The sequence below is a fragment of the Gymnoscopelus microlampas genome, assembly GCF_963454915.1.
Source record: "Gymnoscopelus microlampas genome assembly, chromosome: 1".
Lineage (NCBI taxonomy): Eukaryota > Metazoa > Chordata > Actinopteri > Myctophiformes > Myctophidae > Gymnoscopelus > Gymnoscopelus microlampas.
In genome coordinates, this window is record NC_139962.1 from 44,258,440 (window position 1) to 44,284,728 (window position 26,289).

Sequence of the window (26,289 nt, forward strand, 5' to 3'; positions counted from 1 at the left end):
TAGATAGTCTACAACTAGTCTCAAGCGCAAGCAAAGTTATTCAACGGTGAACTTCATTCATTATTTTAATGAATTGTCAGAGCAATTTGCATATTATAACAGATGTTTTTTGATTGATTGATTGAATACGTTATTAGTCAAAAATGTAAACAGCATGAGGTACAGTCAGACATTGAGGCTAAAAGGATATCACAAAAAAGTCCTGAGGACTCAACATAGCATAAAAATAACATGTCATCAACAAATACAAAACCTATATGTACAAAGGAGAAAAGGAAAAAAAGGAAAAACGGCGGCAGTGAATGACACCTCCTTTCTATGGGAGATTGCATTTATCTCCCCTTGTGGTCTCCTGATGGGTGATTTTTCAGGCCCGTTTTGAAAGAAACCAGTGATTTACATATTTTAATGGATGGTGTCAGACATTCCACATTTTGGTGGCAGAGTAGTAGAATGGGAATTTTCCCATGTTTGTTCTATATTTTGGTGGTACCAGATCTTGTCTCTCCCTCTAGAGTTATGGCTGTGGGTGTCACTCACTTTGGAGAAGTAGTTAGTCAGGTATGAGGGTATTGAGGGCACTGCCCCCTTTGACTATCAAGTAAAACTGTTAATTGCGATCCCCCATACTGTGTACACGGCGCATAACCCAAAGTCTACAAATACTTTGAATGCTGACATCCCCAGGAATGGACTAGTTGAGAGTTATTGAAGAGATGATGTTCATACATATGACATCCTTCATAAAAGGCTTACTGATTGGTCAAGTAGATAGTTTATTATATATACTGCCAGGTTCTGTTTGGCTCAGCACCAGCCATCGCTGAAGCATTTCTTAAGGTACTTATGTATGTAGAGTTTAAAACAGGGAGCCACACACTCAGGGAGACACACATGGATAGAGAGTCCAATAAACTGTCCATGGAACAAAAGTAACTGTCCAGAACAAAAGTAAAGTTTAATCGTATGCACCTGTACACAAGAAATAACAAAATAAACAACCTTGAATGGACTTTTGCTTTTCATAGTCCAGTGTACTCTAAGCATACCAATCCCATTTCATACACAACATTTCTATGCATGGACAATTGCTGGTGTGTGGACCTCGAGGGTTGATGTCTGCTCAGAGTACGTTATATGTCCATGTGGACCGTGAAGTTGTCTACCTAGGAGGTCCTAGCAGCAAATATGAATTAGTTTCATACACAGTACATTAGGCTTCAGAGGCTTTTCTTCCATGACACTCACAATTACCAGTACAACGTTGCACTGTGCACAATGCCCTGTTCTTAGAACTCATGAAAAGCAATCATTTCACTGGTAATGATTGAATCCACCTGCAATTGATAATGCAACCCACCAAGCCACTTTGCTGCAGGTACTCCATTTAATTTCATTTAATGTATCATGCAATAGAATACTGTATTACAATGAAACTAATAGCGGTTTCACATTGGGTGCGTTTGAAGCGAAGCGTTCCCCCTCCGTTCCCGAGTGCGCTTGGTTGGCCAGCATTCACACTGGCCAAGAATCGAGACCATTTCATTTAACAGTAATGGTAAATAGGTGCCTCATGGGGGCGCTGTGGACTATGACGCTTTGGGAGAGCGAATGTCATTCACAGAAGAAAAGTCATTCTAGAGTGAATAATAAAGTTTGACTGTGTTCCTGACGTTGTCTTGAGTTATAATAACAACAGATCAACAATACACAACCAAAGCAGTGTGTGCACTGGTCTTTGAAACCTCGAAGTGCACTGTCGTCTGTTAATATGATATTGGCGTCACGGACGCATCCTTTGTAATTTAGCAGTGACGTCACGTCACGGACTAATCCTTGGTGTATTTATCTTTACAAATACGTTCGCCACACATGTGTTTTTTGTTTATTATTTTTCACGGCTCGCGCTACTCAAACATTAGCGGGATTATTATTTCTTGTCAACATTCAAGTATAACTATGAGAAGGTATAACCCAGCTAAAATAATGTGTCATTATAAAAACATATAAATGATATATGCTTAGCAGTCCACTTCCTTCTCTTGGTACGGATGGATTCACACTGCCGCGTTCCGTTCCCGACTCCGCAGCAATCGGACCCGAAACTACCTCCCGTGGTGGTTTCGGGAACGGAACGGTGATGCGTTACGGAGAACGGTTCGCTACGTTCACACTACCACAACATCAGCCAAGTGGTCCAGGGTGCGCACCCGGGACCATAGTGTGAAACCGCTCTCAGAACGCTTCAAAGTGTCTTTAAAAAGTAAAAATCACACCCTGTGTGAAGGTAGCGGCGCCTTTGATACATTTTGTCATCGATATGTGTTTATAATGTGTTTATAGCCATGTGTCGCGTGAAGCTTGACCAATCACTTTGTTGACGGGTCTGATCAATCAGAACGTTGACGGTGAACACGGACAAAGTCAGGTATAGAGCAGGATCCGCTCTATACCTAAAGGTATAGAGCGGCTAGCTCTATACAATCAGGTCAATCAGAACCTCGACGGGCCTGACCAATCAGAACGTTGACGGACCTGACCAATCAGAACGTTGACGGAAAAACCAGGTATAGAGCAGGACCGCTCTATAGAGCGGCGCCAGCGCCGCAAAAAAATAGACATGTTGGGCCTAAGGCTAGTGCTACAGCCATCAACATCAGTAGGATTCATTCTGCAATCTGCAATTAGATTGAGATTGTGTACAAAGTTGACTATTTGGACTGAGGGGGGAACTAGAGGAAAGGACATGAGGTCACTCAAATTGTTAGGGTTCATCCTACAGGGAGCATAATAGCGCTCAGCAAACGAGGGAAGGACATGGGGTCACCAAAATCAGTATGGTTCATCCTCCGGAGAGCATGAAGGCACATCTTATTCCATGACAATCCAGCCAGTAGTTTTCGAGATATTGTGTTTGGGACCAACGTTTTGGATGACAGACAGACTGACTGTCCTCAGAGGCCTACTGTTAGCGGGGCTAGAAATGCAAAAACAATGAGAATTGATTTTATGAAGGGAAGATGTAGACTAGATTCAAAAATGTAATCATGCTTTATCCTTCTAAATGGATCTTAACTTCAACAGAATGGTTTAATCTTGGTATATATGTATGAATTAAACATGAGCTCTAATTTGTAGGAAATGAAATAATAAAGCCAGATGATTCCTGGTGAAACAAAATCATTGAGGATTGAGGAGAGCGATTGTTTGGTGCCGGTTTTGATTGGCCATAGCCATTTATATCCTGAAGGCTGTAAATGGGGACACTACAGTACATACAGTGTACACAGGTCTGACCATGCTAACAGGCATAATTCTTCACATGCTAAACACCCCTGTATTACCATATGGAAGTAAAATATACTACTATACTATATCAGAACACTGATAAGTTGACAACTCAGGTGAGGACTAACTGATAGACTACACCTCTCACGGGTGTAGATGCCAGGCAATCTTCATTGGTACATCCAATAAATCAATCAAAGGGCACACCCACACCAAACATATCAATATATCATCAGTTTAAGCTTAAATTCAAATATAGGTTCAGTTTGAGTTCAGTCTATGATTGATCTAACTGTAGGACCGGAAGAAGGGCATAGGATCTTATTTATAGAATGTTATAAACACACTCCAAACTCACTAGACCTAAAAATCAATTTTCCACCATGAAGATGGCATATGCTGATAACAAAATATATCCTTTCCTTAGCCTCTACAAGCCATCATATCCGCTGAGTATCATTGGTTGTGGCAAGTACTATCCAAGTAATTAACTTTTTTTAGGGAACCTATTCGGTTAAAGAAAAGGAAAACAATATTATCTATTTTCTTTGTTTTTGCCTCTGGGGGCACCACCTTCTTTTTAGTGTAGAACAGGAACTTGGTTTGGCGCCTCCCCTTTCTTATTCCACTTCCTCCCCCCGGGTGCTTCTGTGTTTATAACAACATTACATGTTTAAGGCAGTGGCCCTAAAAGATTCGGCTGTATATATATATATATATATATAATATATAATATATATACCTTTATAAACCTATATATATATTTAAAAAATGTATATAATAAGTGAAAATGTTTAGGTGGCAACAGCAATAACTTGTAATTTGCAGAAGCTGTAACATTACCACTACCAAAACATAGTCCCTGTTAAATAAATCTATGTATCTCTATGTATGACTATGATACCTTCCACACAAGGTCTACCCCAGACTGAAAATATTTTTTCTTTCTTTTTGATTTTTTAATTGCAAATTATTGCAGAAATCAATGGCTCACATTCATAGATTTTTTTTGGTATTGGTTTATTGCAGATTCATGCGGAGCCTGGCCTGCATAAGTGGTTGAGGGTGAATGGGAATCCGTACTCTGGTCCATGCAATTCATCTCCTATTGTGCTTGTTCAGTTTGACCTGAACTTGTCAGTTGCCACAGGAGAGGGAGAGACAGCCCAGGTCCCCACCAGCTAAATGATATGGAGATTGGAGGGAATGGGGTCCTCGGAGCCAGGGTTTCATTTACATGGGAAAAAATACTAGGTTGAGCCATTACTGAAAACAAATTTACCAAAGCCACCTCATGAATAAAACATCACAAGCTGTATGACGCTCTATTGAATATATGGTGTTTCATCTTCTCTTAAAAACAAATGTAAACTATGTCCCCCATGCTCTGAATGTCAATCCAGGAGAATACTGCTGGACTCTATGGGCTCACTACTTCCTCTTATGGGACTAGTAAACACTATAGAATCTGGCAACCAGTATGCCTCAGCAGTAGCAATGTGACAGAATTCACCAATGTAGATTATGTGGGAATTTATATGTGACAGTAAAGTCCCTCTGGATCCCCACTGCAAACGGCTCTAGGGGGGAATTGCTGATCATGTCACGTGATGCAGTTGACACTTCAGTGGCTATGACTGTTTCAGGGGTTTAATTTGGATATAGTCCTTCTGGGTTACTACTGCTTCTTACTGTTTTAATTAGATGATGATTTATTTTTCTGTTACCTCCCCCTTGTGACTGAACCGATAAGCAAGATCAAAGTGTTTTCTAGTTACAAGGTTTACTCCTGAGGACTGTTCACTTAGCATGGGTTTGTTAGCAAGTTGTATGTTGTGCTTCCGATTACAGAGAAGGTAAGACAGGTACTGATGGCTGCATGGCTGCTGAAGATTTTCTCTCTCCTAGCTAATATTGTAAATGCTGATACTTGAAAGGCAAGGTAGATACTGCTGATCATTTGATGTGATACAAAAGTACATATAGAAACCAGAGAGATAATAAATGAGTGGGCTAGCCTATCCTGAATTTCAATATGGGGGGGGGGGTTGTTGCCATGAATTCTTTATAAGCTAGTAAGCTGCCATGAATTGAAGAGTTGGAGAAAAAAAGGAGATTGAAATACCGTGGCCAAACAATGTTGTGGATCAAAATAAGATACAATACATTGGACTGGATATATTAAGGTACCCAAGAGGAAAATATACATGAAGGGTTACAGATCCTAACAGATGGAATGCGAAATGGACAGAGTCAATAATAGCTTTCCTCATCTCACAAAGCCTGTTTAGGGAGAGCCTGCTATATCCCTGTGGAGAGGCACTATAGTGCAGTAACGGTGTTGTGGGCATATGGTCGTTTGGAGAGATCTTTTTATCCATGCTAAAGCCATCTCAGTTGTTTTCGTATCTGCTCTGATATAACACTTTCTCTGACTCTGTTATCCAATCTCTGTCTACCACCTGCCTATATTAAATATACTTCTGGGATGTTTATGTAGGACAGTATTTAAAACCCTTATTTAATTAAAACCACACACATGGTATGAATGCACCCACACGCATTGCAAAATAAATGTAAACACACGATAACAATCACATACACAGGCTTTTGTGCACAGATACACACAGAAACAAACAATGACACTTGCATGTATTCAGTTTGCACGCATGAAAAGACACACACCTTATTCAACAACAACAACAACCAGGGCAGTATAAAGGGCAGGGCAGCTGGGCAGTATGAAGGTTTACAAGTTGCAACGGTAGAAATGTGTCCACTGCTAGAGATTTTGCTCTACCAACTCTACCATAGCATCTCCCCATTTAGTATGTCAAGCTATATTCCAGGCTGTAGGCAGGCTGTGTTGCAAGTATAGTGATATAGTGATGTCTACATTAGAGCGACAGAGAACAGTGTAACATTCAGAGCGGGATGCTTCCCATGTTGAGTTTCCTACAGTACAATTTTAGAACCAACGGTATTGAGCCTTGGTTTGCAACATTACAATGTGAAAACTCCTCTCAAGTCTCAAGTGATCCTGGAGCAAATGAGCGCGGACCAGGAATCTGAGCAAGCTTACTTATATTTTGATTCAAGATGATTTTGCAGGGATAAGGCATCACTTTTCAGGGATAAAATGTTTTCCTATAATCGGGCCTCACCACCGGTCCAAGGCATTAAAGTAGCCTAAATCCACTTTTTACCAGGAATGAATCGGACACTTCAAAGTGAAGAATATTCTGTGTAGACTATTTGCATTTTTTTTACAATATCAATTAGTAACCAAAGATGAATGTTACTCTACATTATCTGGATCTTTGTCTCAGCTTTCTGTTGCTGTTTGTTTTGTTATGGATTTTGCCTCTTCTTTGGGACATTTTGATTGAAGCAGAACTTCATGGAATACTGCAGTCAGATTTTCAAATATAAAATAGGATCAAAGACGTTTTTCTATGATCTCACAATAATATACTATAAACATGTACTGTATATTGTCATCATCAATTTTTATTTATTGTCATGTTGATTGGGTGACTGGGTGATACACCTAAGTACTCACGTCATTTCTGTATGGCGTAAAAATACATTGTCATCACCACATAGGATATGTAATTTACTTGATTGTTATCCCTGCCAGGGCGGAACGGCCAAAGGGTTGGTCCGTCTCTCCTGTGAGTCCATCTGTCCGTCCATCTGTTTCAAACCGGCCTCATGGTGGCGCTATAACGTTTTGCCTATAATTCTTGATCGTAGGTCGTACAGTCAAAATGTGATTCCTTGGATCATGATGACACAAGTCCCCATATAGGCCACGCCCACAACAAAGGCATAACAAATTCTATACTGTTTTTGACATGGATTTGATTAATTATCATAACTAACAGACTAAAACTACCACTGATCCTGCTGCAACTGCAGCTCACTCAAACTCCCACTGTTTCACTCACTTATATGTTTTCACTATAAATTGATTAGGAGGACAAAAAGAATAACAAAAATACATTTTAGTTTGATGTTTAATTTTAAATGGGAATGTGATATTACCTCAGACTATAACTGCACTGTACTATCAGGATCTCATATCATGACATGCCTAAAAACTGTTGCAACTTAATATACTTACAATACTAAATAACAAACAATAACCACACTACATACTATACTGTAATATATGATATTGATATGATGTTTGGACAAAATCTGTGGGCGCAATAGCCAAAAATGTGTTTAGCAAAAATCGTCCTGCTGGTGGCGCTATAACAGGCCGATGTGAAAGATTTGGGCAACTGGTTCTGCTCTGGCCTCCAGGGAGCGTGCGTGCACAGTTTCACGCCGGTCGGTCCATCGGTGGAGATTATCTGTTAACAGATGGACGGACGAACACGCACACGGACACACAGACGGACGGGGCGAAAACATAGTCTCGGCCACGCCTGGCGGAGGCAATAAATATCCTTGGCAAAGTGCCCCTGCAACCAAAGTGAGACAAACGCTAAGCACTTTGTTGACCGGGGTCCCCTTGGGGTCTATCCTTGGTCCCCTCCTTGTTTCCCTCTACACCAAATCGCTTCGCTGAAAAGAGGCAACCTACGCGCTGTAGCTTGTAGATCTGCTATGTTCACCTATTTTGACATGCCCAGAGTAGGGACGCTACGGTTCATGTGGTTAATTACATTTTATTAAAAAAGACTGAGATGGGACATATTTTCTCTCCTTCGCCTGCTACTATTCCTGCATTCCAGAGGGCATCTCTGGGCACTATATGGCTTTATCAAAGCTGCCTCTGGCCAAGATGTCTGAGATTCCACAATAATCCATCTTTTATCCCTGTGTCTATGTGCATAGCCTCTAGTCCTTAGCCAGCCAGCTGTGCCAAGGCCCAACTACAGTCAGCAGAACAGGCTCATACAAACACAAACAACACAGAGTAATCAGAGATAGGTCACGTTATATGCCTACATAGAAAAATATAATTCACCATTATGTATGAAATCCATAGCTTACTGTTTTTCTGTGCTGACTTTTGAAACAACAAACACACTCACGCATGTACACACACACACACACACACACACACACACACACACACACACACACACACACACACACACACACACACACACACACACACACACACACACTTACTCCCACAACGAACATATTGGCAAGCTCTACCCCATTACAAACATTTTCTTGCCTCTGGCTATACTGTCCCATTTTGCCAATCGTAATCACAGTCTTGGGAGCCAAGGCAGCCACTGAGCTTTGAGAGCTTTGTTTTTCCTAAATAGCCATATCTCTACAGGGCTCATGAAGCTCAGTTAACCAGAATCTTGCCATTCAAAAACTATTAAAACTCTGGTGCCTGCTTTTCAAACATACAGTCAATTGAGAAGAAAGCCCCCAAAACAAATGGCTGCGCGGGCAGAGTGGCACATTAAGGGAGATGTGAGATTGGTGGTTACATTGTCCCATAGCCTCACTGGATCACTGGCTGTCTGTGGTGAGAAGCTAGGGAAGGCATCCTCTGTCACTGTACACCCGCTCATCTTTGGTTTGGCATGGAACAACATGGCTTGGCAAGGTTTGAAACAGGACTAGGGTCAGGACCTCACCCTCTGGGAAGCCCCTTTATAGCTAATTGCTATCCCACTGTGGTCAAGCTGACCTCACCCTGCACCAGGCACACTGAATGATACAGCAGGAATAAGACTACTCAAGAAACAGACAGCCTGGGACAGAAAGAAAGAAAGAAAGAAAGAAAGGAAAGAAAGAAAGAAAGAAAGAAAGAAAGAAAGAAAGAAAGAGAAATAAAGAAAGAAAGAAAGAAAGAAAGAAAGAAAGAAAGAAAGAAAGAGAGAAAGAAAGAAAGAAAGAAAGAAAGAAAGAAAGAAAGAAAGAAAGGGGCATATGACACAGAGAGGACCAGTGTCAGCTCATCGCTGAGAAAAAACAAAAAAGTAAACTATGTGGCCGAAGTTGACAATGAACATTGACATGCAACACTGGTATGGTCATTTAAGGAAAAACATGTTGTATAGACACAAGGAAGCAGCGGGGGGAAATAGTTTGTACGACAGACGGTGCCTCCTATGGGCAGAAGTGAAAGGGATTTTGGAAGTACTCCCCTCAACGTGTGATTCCAGTTTCGGGATGAATGGGTGTTGCATTGAAGATACTGTATATGTACAGTACGTGATCTTGGGAGTTGCGTCATCAATCTACAGGGAATTTCTTTGACTGTACGACCGACGGTTGTACAGTTTAAGCGAGGGGAGTGGGTGACAGAGATTCTTAAACGGGATGAAACTGTATCAACAACTAAATACCAAAATGATGACACATTTTGGAGCATAAAACATTCTGCTTTATGCTCCATGCCATTACTGCAGCAATAATCTTACAGGGTTATTTAATACTGGTCAGCCCAACTATAATTTACTAAAGGTAATTACATTTAATTGTGCCTTTATCTTTTTTATTTCTCACAATGTTATTGTTTAAATCACTGATCAATAACAACATTCTCGCATCTGGGTTGCCACGTTGGGAAAAGAAAAGCAGACAGGTCAGTGTTGCCAGATGTGTGCCAGAAACAAGCAACCACTTTCATGAAAAAAAAAAAACAGCCGAAGGGGTCCGCGATGTTTCACGGGGGTCCACGGGGGTCCCAACACTCCCAGGGGGTCCACGGACCCCCAGGGGGTCCACCATGTATTTTTCTTTTTTTAAATGACTTTTTTTTAAAACTTTTTTTTTGATTTTTATCCCACGATTTTGGTACCCCAAAATAAGTGCGCCCTCGCTAGGGCCCTGTGCGCGGCTAGCGGGTCGGGTGCCCTACCTCTAGTCATATACATTTAGCACGACATTCTGTTACTGAGCCTTTGTAGTCAATAGAAAGGTGGCGTAATTAGTATACAGTAAGTCAACGTAATAGCAATCTGGGAACCCATCACCAAATGAAAAGGAAAAACAGCGCCCTCTGCTGTTTTTACTATCTCAGTTGGCTCTGGGAGGAAGTCGACGTAGCACACGTGCGCAAGGAAACCGGGGTTTTGGTCTGCCTTCAGCCTTTCACTTCCGGTGGTGTGACTAGGTTTTCATTCCCACTAACAATATTTCTACACGGAACACTAACACCACTTCTCCCAGAGAACATGGATCGTTTTGGTTATAAGCCCACTTGTTTCTATGATGAAAGAGCGATCGACCAGTAATCTCAACCAAATGCAAACAGATCACGTACTGGTGGAAATTTTGAACCAGTACGTGATCTCCTCAACTTGTTAGACAGTTATAAATGAAGTCAAGGTGAAGCCTGGTTTGATCTCCACATGCTGTTTGATGAGAGCGTGTATCTCAGAAAGACATTATAAAACTTAATGAGGCAAGACGGGAGCCAGGCTCTCTGAAATAACATTCAATTCATTAGACCTCCCCTAATGTGTCATCCTCACACACAGAAGACAGGCCCAGGGGAAGAGACGACACAGGGCATTTGGTCATCATCAATACAATTAAAAGAAAACTTCAGCGGACGTCCTTTCATACATTGAGGAGCGAGAGAGAGAGAGAGAGAGAGAGAGAGAGAGAGAGAGAGAGAGAGAGAGTGAGAGACACACACAAAAGAGAGACAGACATGATTGGATGTACTGTAAGCACACATAACTTTAGAAAAATATACATAACCACTTGTTTTCCAGACATTCAGTTGAGTATATGGTCTAGAAAATAAAGGAAATGGGCTGTGGTTCGTTGCTCGTTATTGTGTTAGCGCACTTAGCGGTCTCAAAGGACCCTGGGATGCATTCCTCCGTTAAGAATCAACAGAGCCGATATCCTGCATGGCTCTAATGGGCTGATGTAAATCACTCCACACTAACTCACATCTGAAAGATTAATAGCATGGACAGCATCCCTGCTTCACACTCAACATCAATTAAAAGTACAACAGCATCAGGTTAAGTATAACAAGACAGTGGTCAGTTTGGTTTTGGTTGTTGTTATTTAGTTTTGTTCCCCTAGCTGGCTCGTACATCCTCCACAGGAGATACATATTTATTTTATGCTCTTTTAAAAATATATATTGTATTAGTTAAAGACGGGGTGCCGTGATTTTCAGTGATTTTTTCCCCCCATAAAACATAATCATCAGGTATTATGGTTATACTAGGAGGAAGATGTTTTTCAAAAAAGTGTACAGAAAGTGTTAAAATTATGTTTTTATGTGGACACGCCTCCAGTTCATTAAGTATACCTGGTTCTCACCTTAGCACCTCCTCCACCACCATAGCACCACCCACCTGTCCTAGTCCCTCCTCCTGTCATTAAAGTGCTGTTTTTCTATTGGCATGTTTGACCCTCAAGGTTTCAGCCTCCAGGAAGAAACTCAAAATAGTCAGAGAAGACATAAAACACCATAAAAACACCACCAGGGGGCTTAATGAAGTTCTATCAACCTCATAGACACATACGTAGACACACTCCCTGAATGCCAATTCAGAACCTCGGCCCCAAATTATTCACATGGGCCTGTTATAGCGCCACCAGGAGGCCGCTTTTTGATTGCGGTGAAACTTTGTACACATATACGCACTACGTTCAGGAACAAATGCCACCATTTCAACATTGAAATAGCGCCACCAGGAGGCCAATTTTTGCAAAACATCTTTTTTATATTACTCCTACAAATGTTGTCCAAACATCACGTGAAATCGGTACATATTATCTCTTTAGTCAAGTCATCAAGACAGATCCGTCCGATCTGTCTTGATGTCATGCCGCAAATCATGAAGGCAGTGTTCGATTGCGGTGAAACTTTGCACACATATTCGCACTACGTTCAGGAACAAATGCCACCCTCTCAACATTGAAATAGCGGCACCAGGAGGCTGATTTTTGCACACAAAAAAATGAATTACTTCTACAAATATTGTCCAAACATCACGCAAATCGGTACATATTAGTCAAGTCATCAAGACAGATCCGTCCGATCCGTCTGATTTTTCACATTCCAGCCTGATTGGCGAATTCCAAACACTGCTGGCCCACACTAACCTACCTGACCTGGCAAAGACCTGTACTCCGAGGAACACATTTTCTACCTTTTTCATCTTTTTATGTATCTTTCATAAATGAATGGCTTATTTCATACTTTACGAGAAGTATCAACAAGAACTTATGACTAAATGATAACTACATTGGATCCATTGGAACACAGGTTATTATTTTTTTTTCCTGACAAGTAACGGTTTTGGACGTACAAGGTTTCAACCAAACAGTGAGTGATTATATAAAAGGCAGATGGTGACAGCAGCCTTCAGTAATATACTACTTCAACCTACACGTCCTGTCTGCACAGCAAATCCTGAGAGTAAATTTAACTCTGAGTCAGAGTTAAAGCAAAATTACACTTTGCTTGGTTGTTACCATGCCATATAACTATATTTGTGAGATCAAGTCACTCTTGTAACACATAAACAAAACAATATTCTACCAATATGTAACGTTACAAAACCAGGCATTTATGTCAACATCCTGTTGATTTTACTATTTCAATTTGAAAGAAAGAACTGGATCAGCAGATCTGGATCGGGATCTTCAAATATAATCAACAGGAAGCTGACATTTTTATTAAATTACATTTAAAAAAATGTTGTGTTTGGTTTTGTGATGATATTTATTGGCAGTATCTGCTTTGTTATTTGGAGTTACATCATGGTAAGGTAACTACACAGAATCAGAATCAGGTTTATTGTCACATCACACATACCTCTACCAAAGTGTAATTTTCCTTTAAATCAAGTCTGTGTGTGTTCTGTGTACACAAACTCCATGCAGAGGCACACAAACACAACCTCCTCAGTCACCTCACATGGACAGTCATAAATTAATGTAAGCACAGACTGATCTGCAGTTCTATACCCACGCACAGAAACAGACCATAGCCGCTTCCATTCCTCTACCGAGGTGCTCAGCAGAAGATGTATGACCTTATCGTCTGCAGGTGTTATTATCATTCTGAACCCTACAACAATATACAGAACAAAGCAATCCAGAGGAGCCTATTTGTGTTGAGTGACAGGGCTCTCTACGTTTCGATATCTTCGCTGCCGGGCAGAATCCTTGCATCAACATATTTCATCTTTTTAGTTGAAACTTAAACTTCACAGTTTTAAACTTCACAGTTTGAGTTGCTGTGTGACAGTGCTGTGCAAATGTAGAGGAAAATAGCAGATCTACAAGCTGTTGTAAGCTTAGATCTGCTGTCTTCCCCGCTTTTGTTTTACATCGCTACATTTTTTTAATAACACATTTACATCACATATTTTCACACCTGCCACAAATAGGTAGGCCAGGTTGAAAGTGGTTAAGTCTGTCTGTGGGTTTTCTAAATATTTAACCAAATACTTAGTATTAAGTAATAATAACTACATTGGATCCATTTGATAATAAGGTTCATTTTCTTTCTCCATTTCCTGAAAACTAACGGTTTTGGACATTCTGTACAAGGTTTCCACCCGACAGCGACAAAATGATCATCCTGTCGTCTGTCTCTTTGGCACTGCCCTGTGTGAGGTGCCACATGTGTGACTGACTACCCTGTAGCGCATTGTAAAATCCTGTGTGGGATCCTCCTGAGTATTTTTACATTGTCTCAGTTTAATACACACTCAGGATTTTGCAGGGCATCACTGTGTAGCAAACCATAATAGAGTATTCCGTAAGCGTTCATACGGTGCGGTGATGAAAAACACCCCATGCTGTGCGAGGAAATGGGAGATTTCATAATCCGTCTGAGGCCTTGGTCTTGGTCCGTGGTCCATGGAGAGAGTCTCATTAAACTTCTCATTAGAGACACACTGAGCTTCTGTAATGGCTGACCGCATATACAAATCACCTCAGACAGGAAAGGGGAGGTGGGGGCGGAGAGGGGGTGCTGCCAAATTACCAGGACATTGGAGTCGCCCAATGGAAGAGTAATACACAGAATAAGATTACTACACAAGGACAATATCATTTTTCCTGTCTTTTTTTTATTTAGTTTTCCAGTTCGTTTTTGCTTTATTTGGACAGTGCAGTAGAGACAGAGAGAGAGAGAGAGAGAGAGAGAGAGAGAGAGAGAAGGTCTGTGGCCGGAGTTGAACTGAGAACGCAATCTGTCTGCTTATCAAAGTGCCCCCTCAGTCATCTGCTGTTCATTTAATTAAATCCATACATTCTTAACAAAGGGCAGCGACAGTCACACTTAGCACCTCCCAAACAGATTTAAACGTGGTACCATGTCATGATTGACTGCACAAGTGTTGAGGCTGCGTGGGCGAAGCCTCCGGCTTGAGAAAGCTCTTTACATGCAATCATATTTTCATTAGCAGCAGGTCACATGGGAGGGACAGCAACAAGCGGGCTAAGCAGAATCCAGCAGTTGCTTTTGAAGACAGCGCACGTGTGTGTGTGTGTGTGTGTGTGTGTGTGTGTGTGTGTGTGTGTGTGTGTGTGTGGGTGTGTGTGTGTGTGTGTGTGTGTGTGTGTGTGTGTGTGTGTGTGTGTGTGTGTGTGTGTGTGTGTGTGTGGGATGGACAAATTGAATTCAGCCAAGTGTGGATATCACATCCTCTCGCCTCCTTTCAATACAAAGCTGTTCCATTAAAAGGGACATACAAAGCACACATGGCATACATACACTGTTGTTGTGCATTATCCAGGTGACCGATCAAGGATTTAAATTCTCCATCAGCAATTCTAAAGCTGCTTTTGTTCCCAAGAGACAAGCCTGCATAAAGACTTCTCCAGTGGACGTGTAATGATAATAAACAGCAAGACGGATGACACAGCACACTGTCACTGTTGTCCCTCCTCTGAAAGGTTGACAAACTCCAATAGAGAATAAAGACATCAAACTCTGCATTGATACGAGCAGTACAAGCACGCCTGTGTGTGTGTGTGTGTGTGTGTGTGTGTGTGTGTGTGTGTGTGTGTGTGTGTGTGTGTGTGTGTGTGTGTGTGTGTGTGTGTGTGTGTGTGTGTGTGTGTGTGTGTGTGTGTGTGTGTGTGTGTGTGTCTGCTGCATGCCTGCTTGGCTCAGCAAATGAAACTTTGTATGAACAGAAAGATGAGTTCACCCCTTGGCTGGAATTGAGCCTCGGTATGAATATCAATGTTGCATTCATCGCTAGTTGTTTCCCTCGACGACGCCCCACCTGACACAAAAGAGAATCAGCTTTCTGTTGGTGTCAGCATTTACCAAAGAAGTGCTCTGCTGCTCAAAAGAGAAAGGCGCCTTCACCCGACAGCCTTAGCTCAAGGGCAAGGAGAGTGTGTGTGCGTGCGCTCGCGCTGCGCTGCGCGTGTGTGTGTGTGTGTGTGTGTGTGTGTGTGTGTGTGTGTGTGTGTGTGTGTGTGTGTGTGTGTGTGTGTGTGTGTGTGTGTGTGTGTGTGTGTGTGTGTGTGTGTGTGTGTGTGTGTGTGTGTGTCTGTGTGTCTGTGTAATAAAGATAAGAGGGGAAAGAGGATTGAATAAAAGCCTGCAGTAGATGTCCAGGTCATGGGAAAGGGCATGTACATGTTGTAGTTCTGGGTTAACACAGCAAATGCAGAAGTCAGCCATGGTGCTAACCTATGCTCACAGAGCATCACGGCACTATTGAGCCATGTAATAGTCCTCCTTTCTGTGCTGTAAGAGCTTGGTTACCGAAAGGCCAGTCTCCCATAGACCAGATGATCAGAGATCTCTGCCTTCTGATACATCAGCAAAGATTCAGCGGAAATAGTTGATCTACATGCTCACGATGCGTCGCAACGCGTCACAATTGGTTATTTTTGGTAAAGAGATTTGTTGTAGAGAGGAAAAGGAGCCTGGTATATAACCCTGGGGGACTTAGAGTGGTTATTGTAGGGGCTAGAACAGCAGAGAAAACTAGCGCCCTACGGCTTTGAAAGCCAGTTCTGATACTGTCCCAATATGAACAATCGCCCTAATGTCTTTGCATTGGTTTTGCCATTTTTTCAAATCTCTGAAATGTTTCCACACAGTTTTAGCCCATTTATTGAATGTAGATGTCACCAGACGTGTATAGGTGTAGATCTCTGATTGTCTGGCTATGCATGACTAGCAAAAGGCTAAGGAGCGTTCTTTTTAATGTATCGTCTTTTTAATGTAATGTCACACTGAGCCAATTCATCTTCACTTCCATGCGCCACAGTAGGTCTGCACCAACTGACGCCACAACACCCGAGGTTAGAATATCAGCAGAATATCAGATGTTTTTGTCTGACACAAGAAGGAACCATAGCAGATTCTATCAACACCAATCAAGGGTAGTTACACAGTATAATCCTTTAGCTACTGTATAAACCACATGTGAGAGACTGGTTGCTTAAATTAACCACTTATACAGTACTTTGTCTAGATGTGAAAATAGCTGATCTACTCGCTGTCATGCGATGTGAGCTTGTAGATTAGATATATTAGATAGCGAGAGATATTTTTTTAGCTATTTTCACGATTTTGAGAAGAAAATACAACCATTTATTTATGTAGCCGCTCTGACACTGCTCAGCGCTCCCGCTTGTCAGCACCTGTCTCCTCCTCGCTGGCGAGCTTGTTGTGACGCCGGTTACCTCACAGCTCTCGCTTTGCATAAACTACATTTGTCATCAGACACAGTATAAACCCAGAGTTATAAGGAAAGAAGCCTTTTATTCTGAGGTCAACAGCAAACCTGTGTGTCGCATATGCTTGCAACAAGTGGCAGTTGCAAAGGAATACAACATCAAACGACACCACAAGTGTCAAATAAACTGTTAGACCGATATACGGTTTTTCGGACCTCCACATTAGATTATTAGAATAGAACATGAACAGGATAGCAGAATGAATGAGAACAACAACATGCACGATGTGCTGTCTACCACACTTGACTAGCATGAATACTGGCTCTAGTTAATGACGTCACATCTGGTTGTGGGAGCATTCCTATTGGCTACAACGTCTGCCATTCAACCAACCAGTATAATCCAATACCTTGACAACAATAAATCCCACAGAGAAAAATATAACAAGAACGCAGGACGCAGAACACAAAAGTTAAATGAGTTTTAATCTATGAGCGGTGAGATCAGAAAACAGCAATCCGTGGTCAGAAAAAGTCGTAAGACCCATAATGAGCGGGATGTTCGGGACAACATATCTCTGTAAGCAAGCTTTCTCAGTAATCAACATGAATAAATCTGAACATACGGGCGCTTGCTTTCATTGGTGCACAATGGGTCCGGCCTGATAAAGTTGCATTTTGCCCAATAAGGCCTGTGAGTTTGACACAGCCTGATATACATGGTAACTGATACAAGCACAACCGTGACGTTTATAATATTTAATATTTATGTAATGGACATACGATATACAGTAAAATACAACGACAATAATGGCAGCAACAAAAAACACTCTTTCTCACAAGTCAATTCACTTGAGGAATCTGACCATTTCTTATTTGGCTGCTTTAAAATCAATCTCATCTCTGGGATTAGACCGGTCCTGGAGATAAAGAGAACGCAGCAGCAGCAGTAAGGCGGCATGGCTGTGACGCACAGACCCCAACGCTCACTCTATGCTCTCATTATCTTCCATGACTCCAGGTCTTCAATATTAGCCAACAAAAAATCTCTCTGCAGCGCCATCTGCTCTGCCAGCGCTGGCTATTTTAAGACAGAGAGACACAGCCACATAGAAGGAGAAAAGGAGAGAGAGATACCATACTATTTGTGGGGGAACAACAGATAGAGGAGGAGAGTGGGAAAGGAACTGAGCATCAAATCTGGCTTAAGTTGTGCCAGAAGAAGGAATAATTATATAAAGTTATATAAAGTAATGTGTGAGAGTAAGTTGAGGCTGTAAAAGGCAGTGCTGAAGGGAGACTGGGAGAAACTATTTCCCTTGACTGTATCAAGGGACACACACTGTAACTCAACCCATTCAATCGTATCTGTGTCATTTTAGATTTCTTCAGCTATTCAAAAATAGCAGATATATAAGCTAGATCTGCACAAAAAAAAGATCTTGAAAATTTGATATTTTAGATATTTTATATTTTTTAAAGCAAACATTTCTAACTAAAATCTTTGCTTCTGGGGGTCCCTGGAATAGAACATTTTGAGATGGGGGTCCGCGGCCAAGGGTGAAAGTGGGCCGGTGCGGTCCGGAACGACATTCCGGTAAAAGATTCTGGGCCGGAACGGCGTGCCGGTAAGAAAAAGGAGAGGGCAGCTGTCAAAATCCCATATTAAATAACCTGCCATAAACGCAAGAAGAAAACATAATCTACTAACGTCAGATTAACATAAACGTGTTATTAGTTACGTTTTCTAATGAAGTGTTTCTGAATTGTTCCAATGTGTTTGAGTGAGCGCAATCCGTGCCGTTTTTGGTGTTTATTCATTCCACAGAGAGAAGTTTTGTCACTCGCGCGAGTCACGTCAATGTGCAACAGACTGGGCTGGGGATGGGATCCGTTCACTTTGCAAGGTGGCGATCCGGTATAGAGCGGATAAGGAAACAGCCTTTGGCTGTGCCTATGTGTGTGTGTGCAAATTACCGGATAGAGTAGGCGGGCTCAACGACTAATTAAATTCCACCAACGTACAAAACATGCTTCTGGTTGGCTGACAGACTGACACGTATCAGCATGGTTAGTTCTGATTGGTTCACACACGTGTTTGCTGGAAAGAAAAACAAGAAAACAGACTAGGGAACTGAATACTGGCAACTTTTGTTGAAGAATGCAATTTAAAAAAGTGCAAGGAACGAACAATTACTCAGATGTTTAAGAGAAAAGAGAGAGCTGAAGAAGCTGATAATGTGGTTAAAGACAAAAGAACGACCAGGGATGTCATGAATCCATCCAGAGCAGGTTGAAACTCAGGGGGAGGAGGAGAGGAGTGACAGACAGCAGGACCACCAGAAGCAAGCACAGGTAGTAGTAATAATAATAATAATAATTATTATTATTATTATTATTATTATTATTATAATAATAATGTAGCGCTTTTCTAAGTACTCAAAGGCGCTTTACATGTGTGTGGGGGCCAGGGGAGAGAACAGGTGATGGTGACTTGACGATGACTGCATAATGTTCAGTATTTCTTTCTTTGTTGATGCTGATATTTGTTTATGTGGAGGCACTAAACCAAATATGCAGTAGCCTAATGCAGGTGTACGGCCTGTTGTGTTTGTATTGTCTGGTATAACTGTGCCAAAATCAAAATGCATTTTTCGAAGTATTTTTGGGGTTTTGGGGGGTTTGACCCAAAAAAGAAAATGTGGCCGCACGGCATGAGGGTGTCCCTGATTTTTATTTCTGGGAGTTCCGGCAAGAACTACAAGCCAAAATGTTTTCTAAATCCTAACAGTATGTTGCTATATCAGTGGTGCTCCAACTTTTCCATGTCAAGGACCCCCAGAATTATATGTATTTGGCCGAGGACGCCATCTCAAAATTTGTCATTGTTCCAGGGACCCCCCCAGAAGCACAGATCGGAGTACCTTTTTTTGTTTTAAAACATATATATCTAATTCAAAGATTTGCACAAATCCTCTAAGATTTTTCAAAAAATAGCCAAATAAATCTTATAATGACACAGATGCGTTCCCGGTCTTAATGGATGAAGCTACTTGCGAATCACAGTTATTGATTGAGAGAATGCAGCTCTAAGTACGTACCAACACCCATCCATGTGAATGTCACTGGCTAAAGATCGAGGTCATTACACTTTATAATACAGTATGTCAGAAACAAGATCCCATCCCCACAGAATACGGCAGCTGGAAAAAGTGAAACCATCTGAAATACCCAAATTTGTCTTTTGTTACCTTTTTTCCCCCATTATTCTACTCTACTTTTTTTTTTTCACTGTATACCAAATGTCTTTGCTGAAAATAGCTGTAGGGATGCAGGGGTTCAAGTGGTTAAATACTCAAGGACGAGATGACAGAATACTGCCCACTCTTTCCATTGCTGCGTAGTAATTGTACATGCAGAGACAGCCAAAGAATAATGAAGGTGCTTGAAAAGCACGAATCGATCCACGACAATGAAAGACGTCACAGCCATCCATCCAATATTGAACTCCAGTCGGCACACCCAGAAACATCATGTCTGATGGTACTAAAAACCTTGATAGATCCCCTATGGCCACCGCATGGTATGCAGGTCAGCTCTCTCTCAATGGTTCCTTTCTGCTTTGATCATTCCCATAGAGCAAAGGAATGCAACAGTACAAAATACAGCATTTGCGTGAGAGATACAGACTACATGATAATATCATCCAAATTGATTATGAAAAACACTGAAAATCATTTGTGATTTTCACTTTGAAAAAAGTTGTTTTTGTGAAGCAAAGTGGTTGGACAATGAGGTATAAATGAACCCTTACCTTCTGCCTAATTTCTTCCTCCATCTTGACTGGAGAGCCCAACTCAGCCACAGACTTAATCCCATCACTCGCAAAGGCACCATACTCCCACAGCACGTAGTTCTTCGAGTGGGATGCTCCAATAATGGCAGACCAGTGATTAGCACGACCTGGTGAGGTTAATTGACACAAAAACAAAAGATGATCTTGGCCTGCTTGCCCACAAGCACATTGCTGCTGCTAATAAGAACAATAATTATAAAACAGGATTATAGTATTATGCATTTGTATTCATGAGCCCTTTAGTCTGGAAATCACACCGAAAGCTCACTGCTGTTTCAGTAGCTTATTAATGAGTCTGATCAGCCATTCAAACTAATTAGGATTTAGATATGTTAATCCACATAAGCTTTATCACTGCTCTCTCAGTAGGTCTACACAGGATCAAGGAAATATCTCCAGGAAGAACATGTGCTCTACAGCAATTTCTCATTCTCACAACCTCCAAAAGTCATGGAGGTCCATAAGGATAATTTCTGACTTTATTGGTACATCATATCACGCTCTCCTCTCCTCCTTCAGGCAATGTTACACTCCTACACACCAGATGGTTTTCTTTTGGTGAAGATAATTTCTGTCTGACCAGCCAGTGACATAAAATCAATATCCTTTTGCAGGCTGTGTAAAAGTCAGCGATAATAAGTGGACAAGTGTACCAACAGGAAAACTGTGCATATACCTGCTTAACCTATTACCCGTGATAGTTGTTTTTGTCGCATTCCTAAGCCAATAATTTGATGACCGGCAGCGGTTCCGGTAAGAGACACAAAGAGTCTCATATGTGTCTCCTACCGGAACCGCTGCCTACCGGTCTGCTGGTCATCAAATTATTGACTTAGGACTTGTTTTGGGTGAACTATCCCTTTAAGACCTGAGGCCGATTCTACAAATGCCTTCTAAACTAAATGTTTCAAACACTTTCAAAAATGTAAAAAAAAATAGCATGTGTACAAGCTATTATACGATATACAAGCTTGTATATCTGCTAATTTTGAATAGCCAACGCAAAAATCTAAAATGACACAGATGCTTTCCCGGTTTTAAAGGAGACACACCATGAATATAAAAAATATATTTTATATTTAATATCATATGGTGTATGTCCCTCAAACCATTTTCAAAAGGTTTGAGCCTAAATCAACACTCAGATATACTCATCCCAAGTCAATTCTTTCAGGCTTATAAAGCACTTTCAGCTGCAATACCAAAACGTCCTGTTGGGCAGAGGGGTGCTACTGAGCAATTCTGTCTGTCAAAATACATGGGCAGAATGTTTCGTGATGTAAGCAAACATGCCATTCTGAGATGGCCTGTTCAGACACACCCATTCTGAAAATCTCTGAAATGAGCATGAATGACTGAATGTAAAAAAAAAAAAATGTTTTTGGGGTACAAGAGACACTGGGGAGCCCAAAAAAAAAAAAAAAAAAAGTGAAATTCATGGTGTCTCCTTTAAAAGGGTTAACTTAAACACACCAAAGCTATAAAACAGACTAAAAAACAGTAAGCAAATGCCAAAATCTTACTGAGGTTAATAACGATTAACGATTTTTAGCAGCCTCTGCTGGTCATTACCGTCACTGCAGGCCGTTTGTTTATTCCTCCGTTACCCAGAATTCCATTTGTTTTCACCGGAAGACGGAAGCGTTTCAAAAAGCGTTCTTTTAATTGTTTTATACTATCTGTGGATCGTTTCTCTTAGCCAGTAGAGCTTTAGTTACCGTGAGCTGTGTTTTCTTTTTCTGTTGTTTTTCGATCTTCAAATCCTACAATCTCTTAAAAACAGCCTGAGATTCCTTTTTGTTATAAGCGCAGTAGTTCCTGGCCAAACAGGAAACCGATGCGGTAGTTCCTGGACAAACAGGAAACCGGTGCATTTCCGTTTTCCGGGCAGATGGCGTCATTTTCGCGGGAAAGGCTCACCGAGCCACCTTTTCAATAGAAATTATAATAGAAAAGGCTTTCGGGGGTGAAATTCATGGAGTGGGTGTTGTGAAACATTTGCCACTCACAAAAGATGTACAATTTAACTTTAGTTTTGTTGAAAAAGTTACCTAGTATTACTTTAAGGTCACTATTGGGCAATCTGATGATGTCACTGATATGCTCTGATGTGTTTTTCCCCTTATGTGTGCAAGAAATGGGAAGTACTCTCTGGAACATAATTCTCAACCACCTGAAGGCACCACAGGATTACGAGACCTGAAGGCACCAGAGGCTTTAAAACAGGCCTCAAATCCATTCCATTCGTATTCAGGGTTATGGTTAGGGTTAGAAAACGCCACCACAATAGAATGGATGGCCAGAATTTCATGGAACTTGGTAGGAGTGATCAGTAGGCTGCCCAGAAGAGATGGTTCATTTTAGGGTCAAAAGGTCAATCGAGAACAGATTGGCGGAATTTCAGGAAACTGAAGTCTATCAGCCCCAATTTAACTTTTGGTCAAAGGTCAATGTCAAAATGAATTAACATCTTGCCAATTGCATAGTGTTGGCAGAGGTAGGCACTCTATTCAGTGCAATTTGTCTAGTTCTTTCTGATTAAAAAACTCCTTTAAAGCTAAAATACCCCATATCCTCTCTCTACCATTGTATACCCATAATGAGACTCCGTGGCCACCTGTGTTGGACCTAATCCAGCTGGAACGTCCTCCCTCTATTTTCTCTACTTCCTGCCCTCTGCTTTCCTCTGTCAGAGGATCTCTCAGGCTCAATAGCCACGCGTTGCTGCATGACTCACAATGGGGACATGAGGGGAAGAGAAAATAGAGCTGTCAAGGTTATCATGTTGGTGAGAGAGCAAAGAAAAAAGAAAACCTGTTGGCCTGTTTTATAGTGATTGACCCCCTATAGACTCCGAATATGTGTCACCACCACAGTGGTCACATGCCCGTTCACTTGAAGGACATCTAGTAAAAATAGAAGGATAGATGACAGTGACATCTCTTAAACCAGTGGTTCTCAACCTCTTCAGGCCGCGACCCCCCAAAATAATTATATTGGAACTGGGGACACCGCACCCTGAGAAGCACTTGGAATTGTAGGAGTTGAAGCATTACATTTAGTTTGACTCGGTGAATATTAGATAAATATTGTGGAAAATAGCTGATCTACACGCTCGAGCTTGTAGATCAGCTATTTTCAGAATTTTTGCCTCTTTCTTATCTAATTTGACAATTTGGCCAATGTTTGACCAGTTTTTATATTATAGTTTGTTGATGCAGTAATGGTAATTTTTCATTTCTTTTTTTAGGTATTAGACAGGTCTTAAAATTCATTAAATTGTCACTTTACTGTCATCTGGGCCCCCCCCCCAAAAAAAAAAATCATGTCCGGACCCCCGTGGGGGTCCCGACCCTCAGGTTGCGAACCACTGTCTTAAACCATAAAACAAGTGACATGCAGTGCTTGACACCTCACATCAAGTGTCTCAGTGTAACAGCCATGGCCAATTACTGTAGCTTCCTTAGCTGCGCCACACTTTCATCTGGTTTTAATTGTCCCAACCATTCAAATAAGATTAACTGATGCAAATTATATAGGAAGTGATCATTGTTATACGACAGCGGTCACTGTTGTGTTGACAACTAGGGTCAGTTATCAAGAACAGTGATTACCAAACCTTTTAGCTCAAGAGCCAAAATAGAAATTAGACGTTTGCCAGGACCCAAGCTAGTGAAAATAGCAGATCTACAAGCTCACAACGCTTCGCTTCGCATTGTGAGCTTGTAGATCTGCTATTTTCACTTACAATATACAAGCTTGTATTCAAAAAAATACTATTTTTTTTAAAATACTATATTTACTTGCGACCCATACATTTTTTGGGGAAACAGTGATCTAGGATATGCTTTGTGCTGGCAGATCAGTGAGGGCCCAGGGGGAATCCAGTTGTGGCTTGATAGCTTATCGTCTACTGTGGCATTGGGACACCGGGTCACATGACTATAGTATAAATCAGGCTTAAGCTTATCCTATCCTCCTTTAAATCTATCTGTGTGTGCGTGCTCGCGTGCTTGCATGAATGCAAGAGTGAGTGAGTGAGTGAGTGAGTGAGTGAGTGAGCGAGTGAGTGCGTGCGTGCGTGCGTGCGTGCGTAAGTGCGTGCGTAAGTGCATGCGTTCATAATTGCATGCGTGTGTGTGTGTGTGTGTTGAGAGAGCGAGAGAAACAGAGACAGAAAGCGATAGAAACTGGAAAGAAAGAGAATGAGCGAATTGGTTTGCATTCATAGAGCTCCATTTTCCAAAGTGCTTTACAATTCACCCTTTCACACACAACTAGAAATGGGCACTCGGTAGAGTGCAAATCTCTGTCAGTACCTCTCTCTGTCTGAAGTATGTGATCACAATGTTTTGTTTTTTTGAGTGAGTATGAAAAGGCACAGGGCATACCGACTTGACTTGACTTCTGCCATATCAGACATTGCAGCCACGTAAACAAACACACAACGTGTAACTAGAAAAAAGTGCTCTTCGGAGCAAAGGTCTGGCAGGTAGCTTATTGTGGGCTAGCAATGTTTCGCATTACGTCAATCGGTCGCTGCGTTCATGATTTCCACTCCTGTAAACTTTGGAATCTTAGCCAATCAGGATGGAATACGAAAAATAGCACAGATACGTCTTGATCACATGACTATGTGATTACATGATAACGTGTACCGATTGGCGTAACAAAATCTGTAGGAGCAATATATTTTTTTTTTGTTGCAAAAATCAGCCAACTGCTGGCACTAGGCCAATGTGAAAGTTTCTTCCTTGGCCTCCAGGAAGTGTGCGTGCAATGTTTCACAGCGATCGGTCCAACGGTGCCAGAGATTAGCTACTCACAGAAATCTGCCTGTTATAGCGCCACCATGAGGCCAATTTGAAAAATGTAGGGTGGCAGATTGAAAAGTAATGGCATGTAGGATCCGATGTACACAGCTATATCTGAAAGATGACTCAGACATGTGAGTGCATATGTTTGACGCTCTGCATGAGATGGAGAAAGAGAAAAAAGAGACAGATTGGTCTCTCAACCATGACATATTTAATGATAAATTCAGTAGGGATGTCCCGATCAAATCACCCAAAACATGTTATTTTCAAATCCAGCATGTTCGTTCATTAACTGTATGTCTGTGTTTTCAAGAGTAAGACGATGATGTATTAGATTATATTACTTTTGGTGCATGCTTTGGTGAACGGTGGCACACTAAACTGTGTCAAAGAGGCTAAAAACTGTCTTAAGACAGCTCGGACTGAGTTGAAAGTACATTAACACTCGTTGCTTGCAGGTTCTGGGAATGTTGTCACGTTGATGAAGGTATAATTTGGTGTTTTTGCATGTCTGTGATTGGCTACTGTAGTACCGGTACATCCCATAAGCAGAAGGGACAGGAGAATTGTAATTGGCTAGTGAGTAGTATAAATCCCCACATATAAGTCCCAACAACTTTTCACAACTTGTACTCATATAAATTAGTGACAAATAAAACCTTCTTGATTCTTGATTCTTGATAAGCTAAACTGACAGGCGCCCGATCGG

At 41.4% G+C, this 26,289-nt stretch overlaps 1 protein-coding gene across 1 annotated transcript in view; it reads right to left on the reverse strand.

Annotated features, from left to right (window-relative positions):
- The window catches only part of spon1a (spondin 1a), a 120,499-nt gene that overhangs the window by 72,624 nt on the left and 21,586 nt on the right, over positions 1-26,289 (reverse strand). Inside the window, exon 6 of the mRNA XM_084062931.1 lies at positions 20,722-20,870. Within this exon, the coding sequence (XP_083919057.1) occupies positions 20,722-20,870 (149 nt within the window). The remainder of the gene's footprint in view (positions 1-20,721; positions 20,871-26,289) is intronic.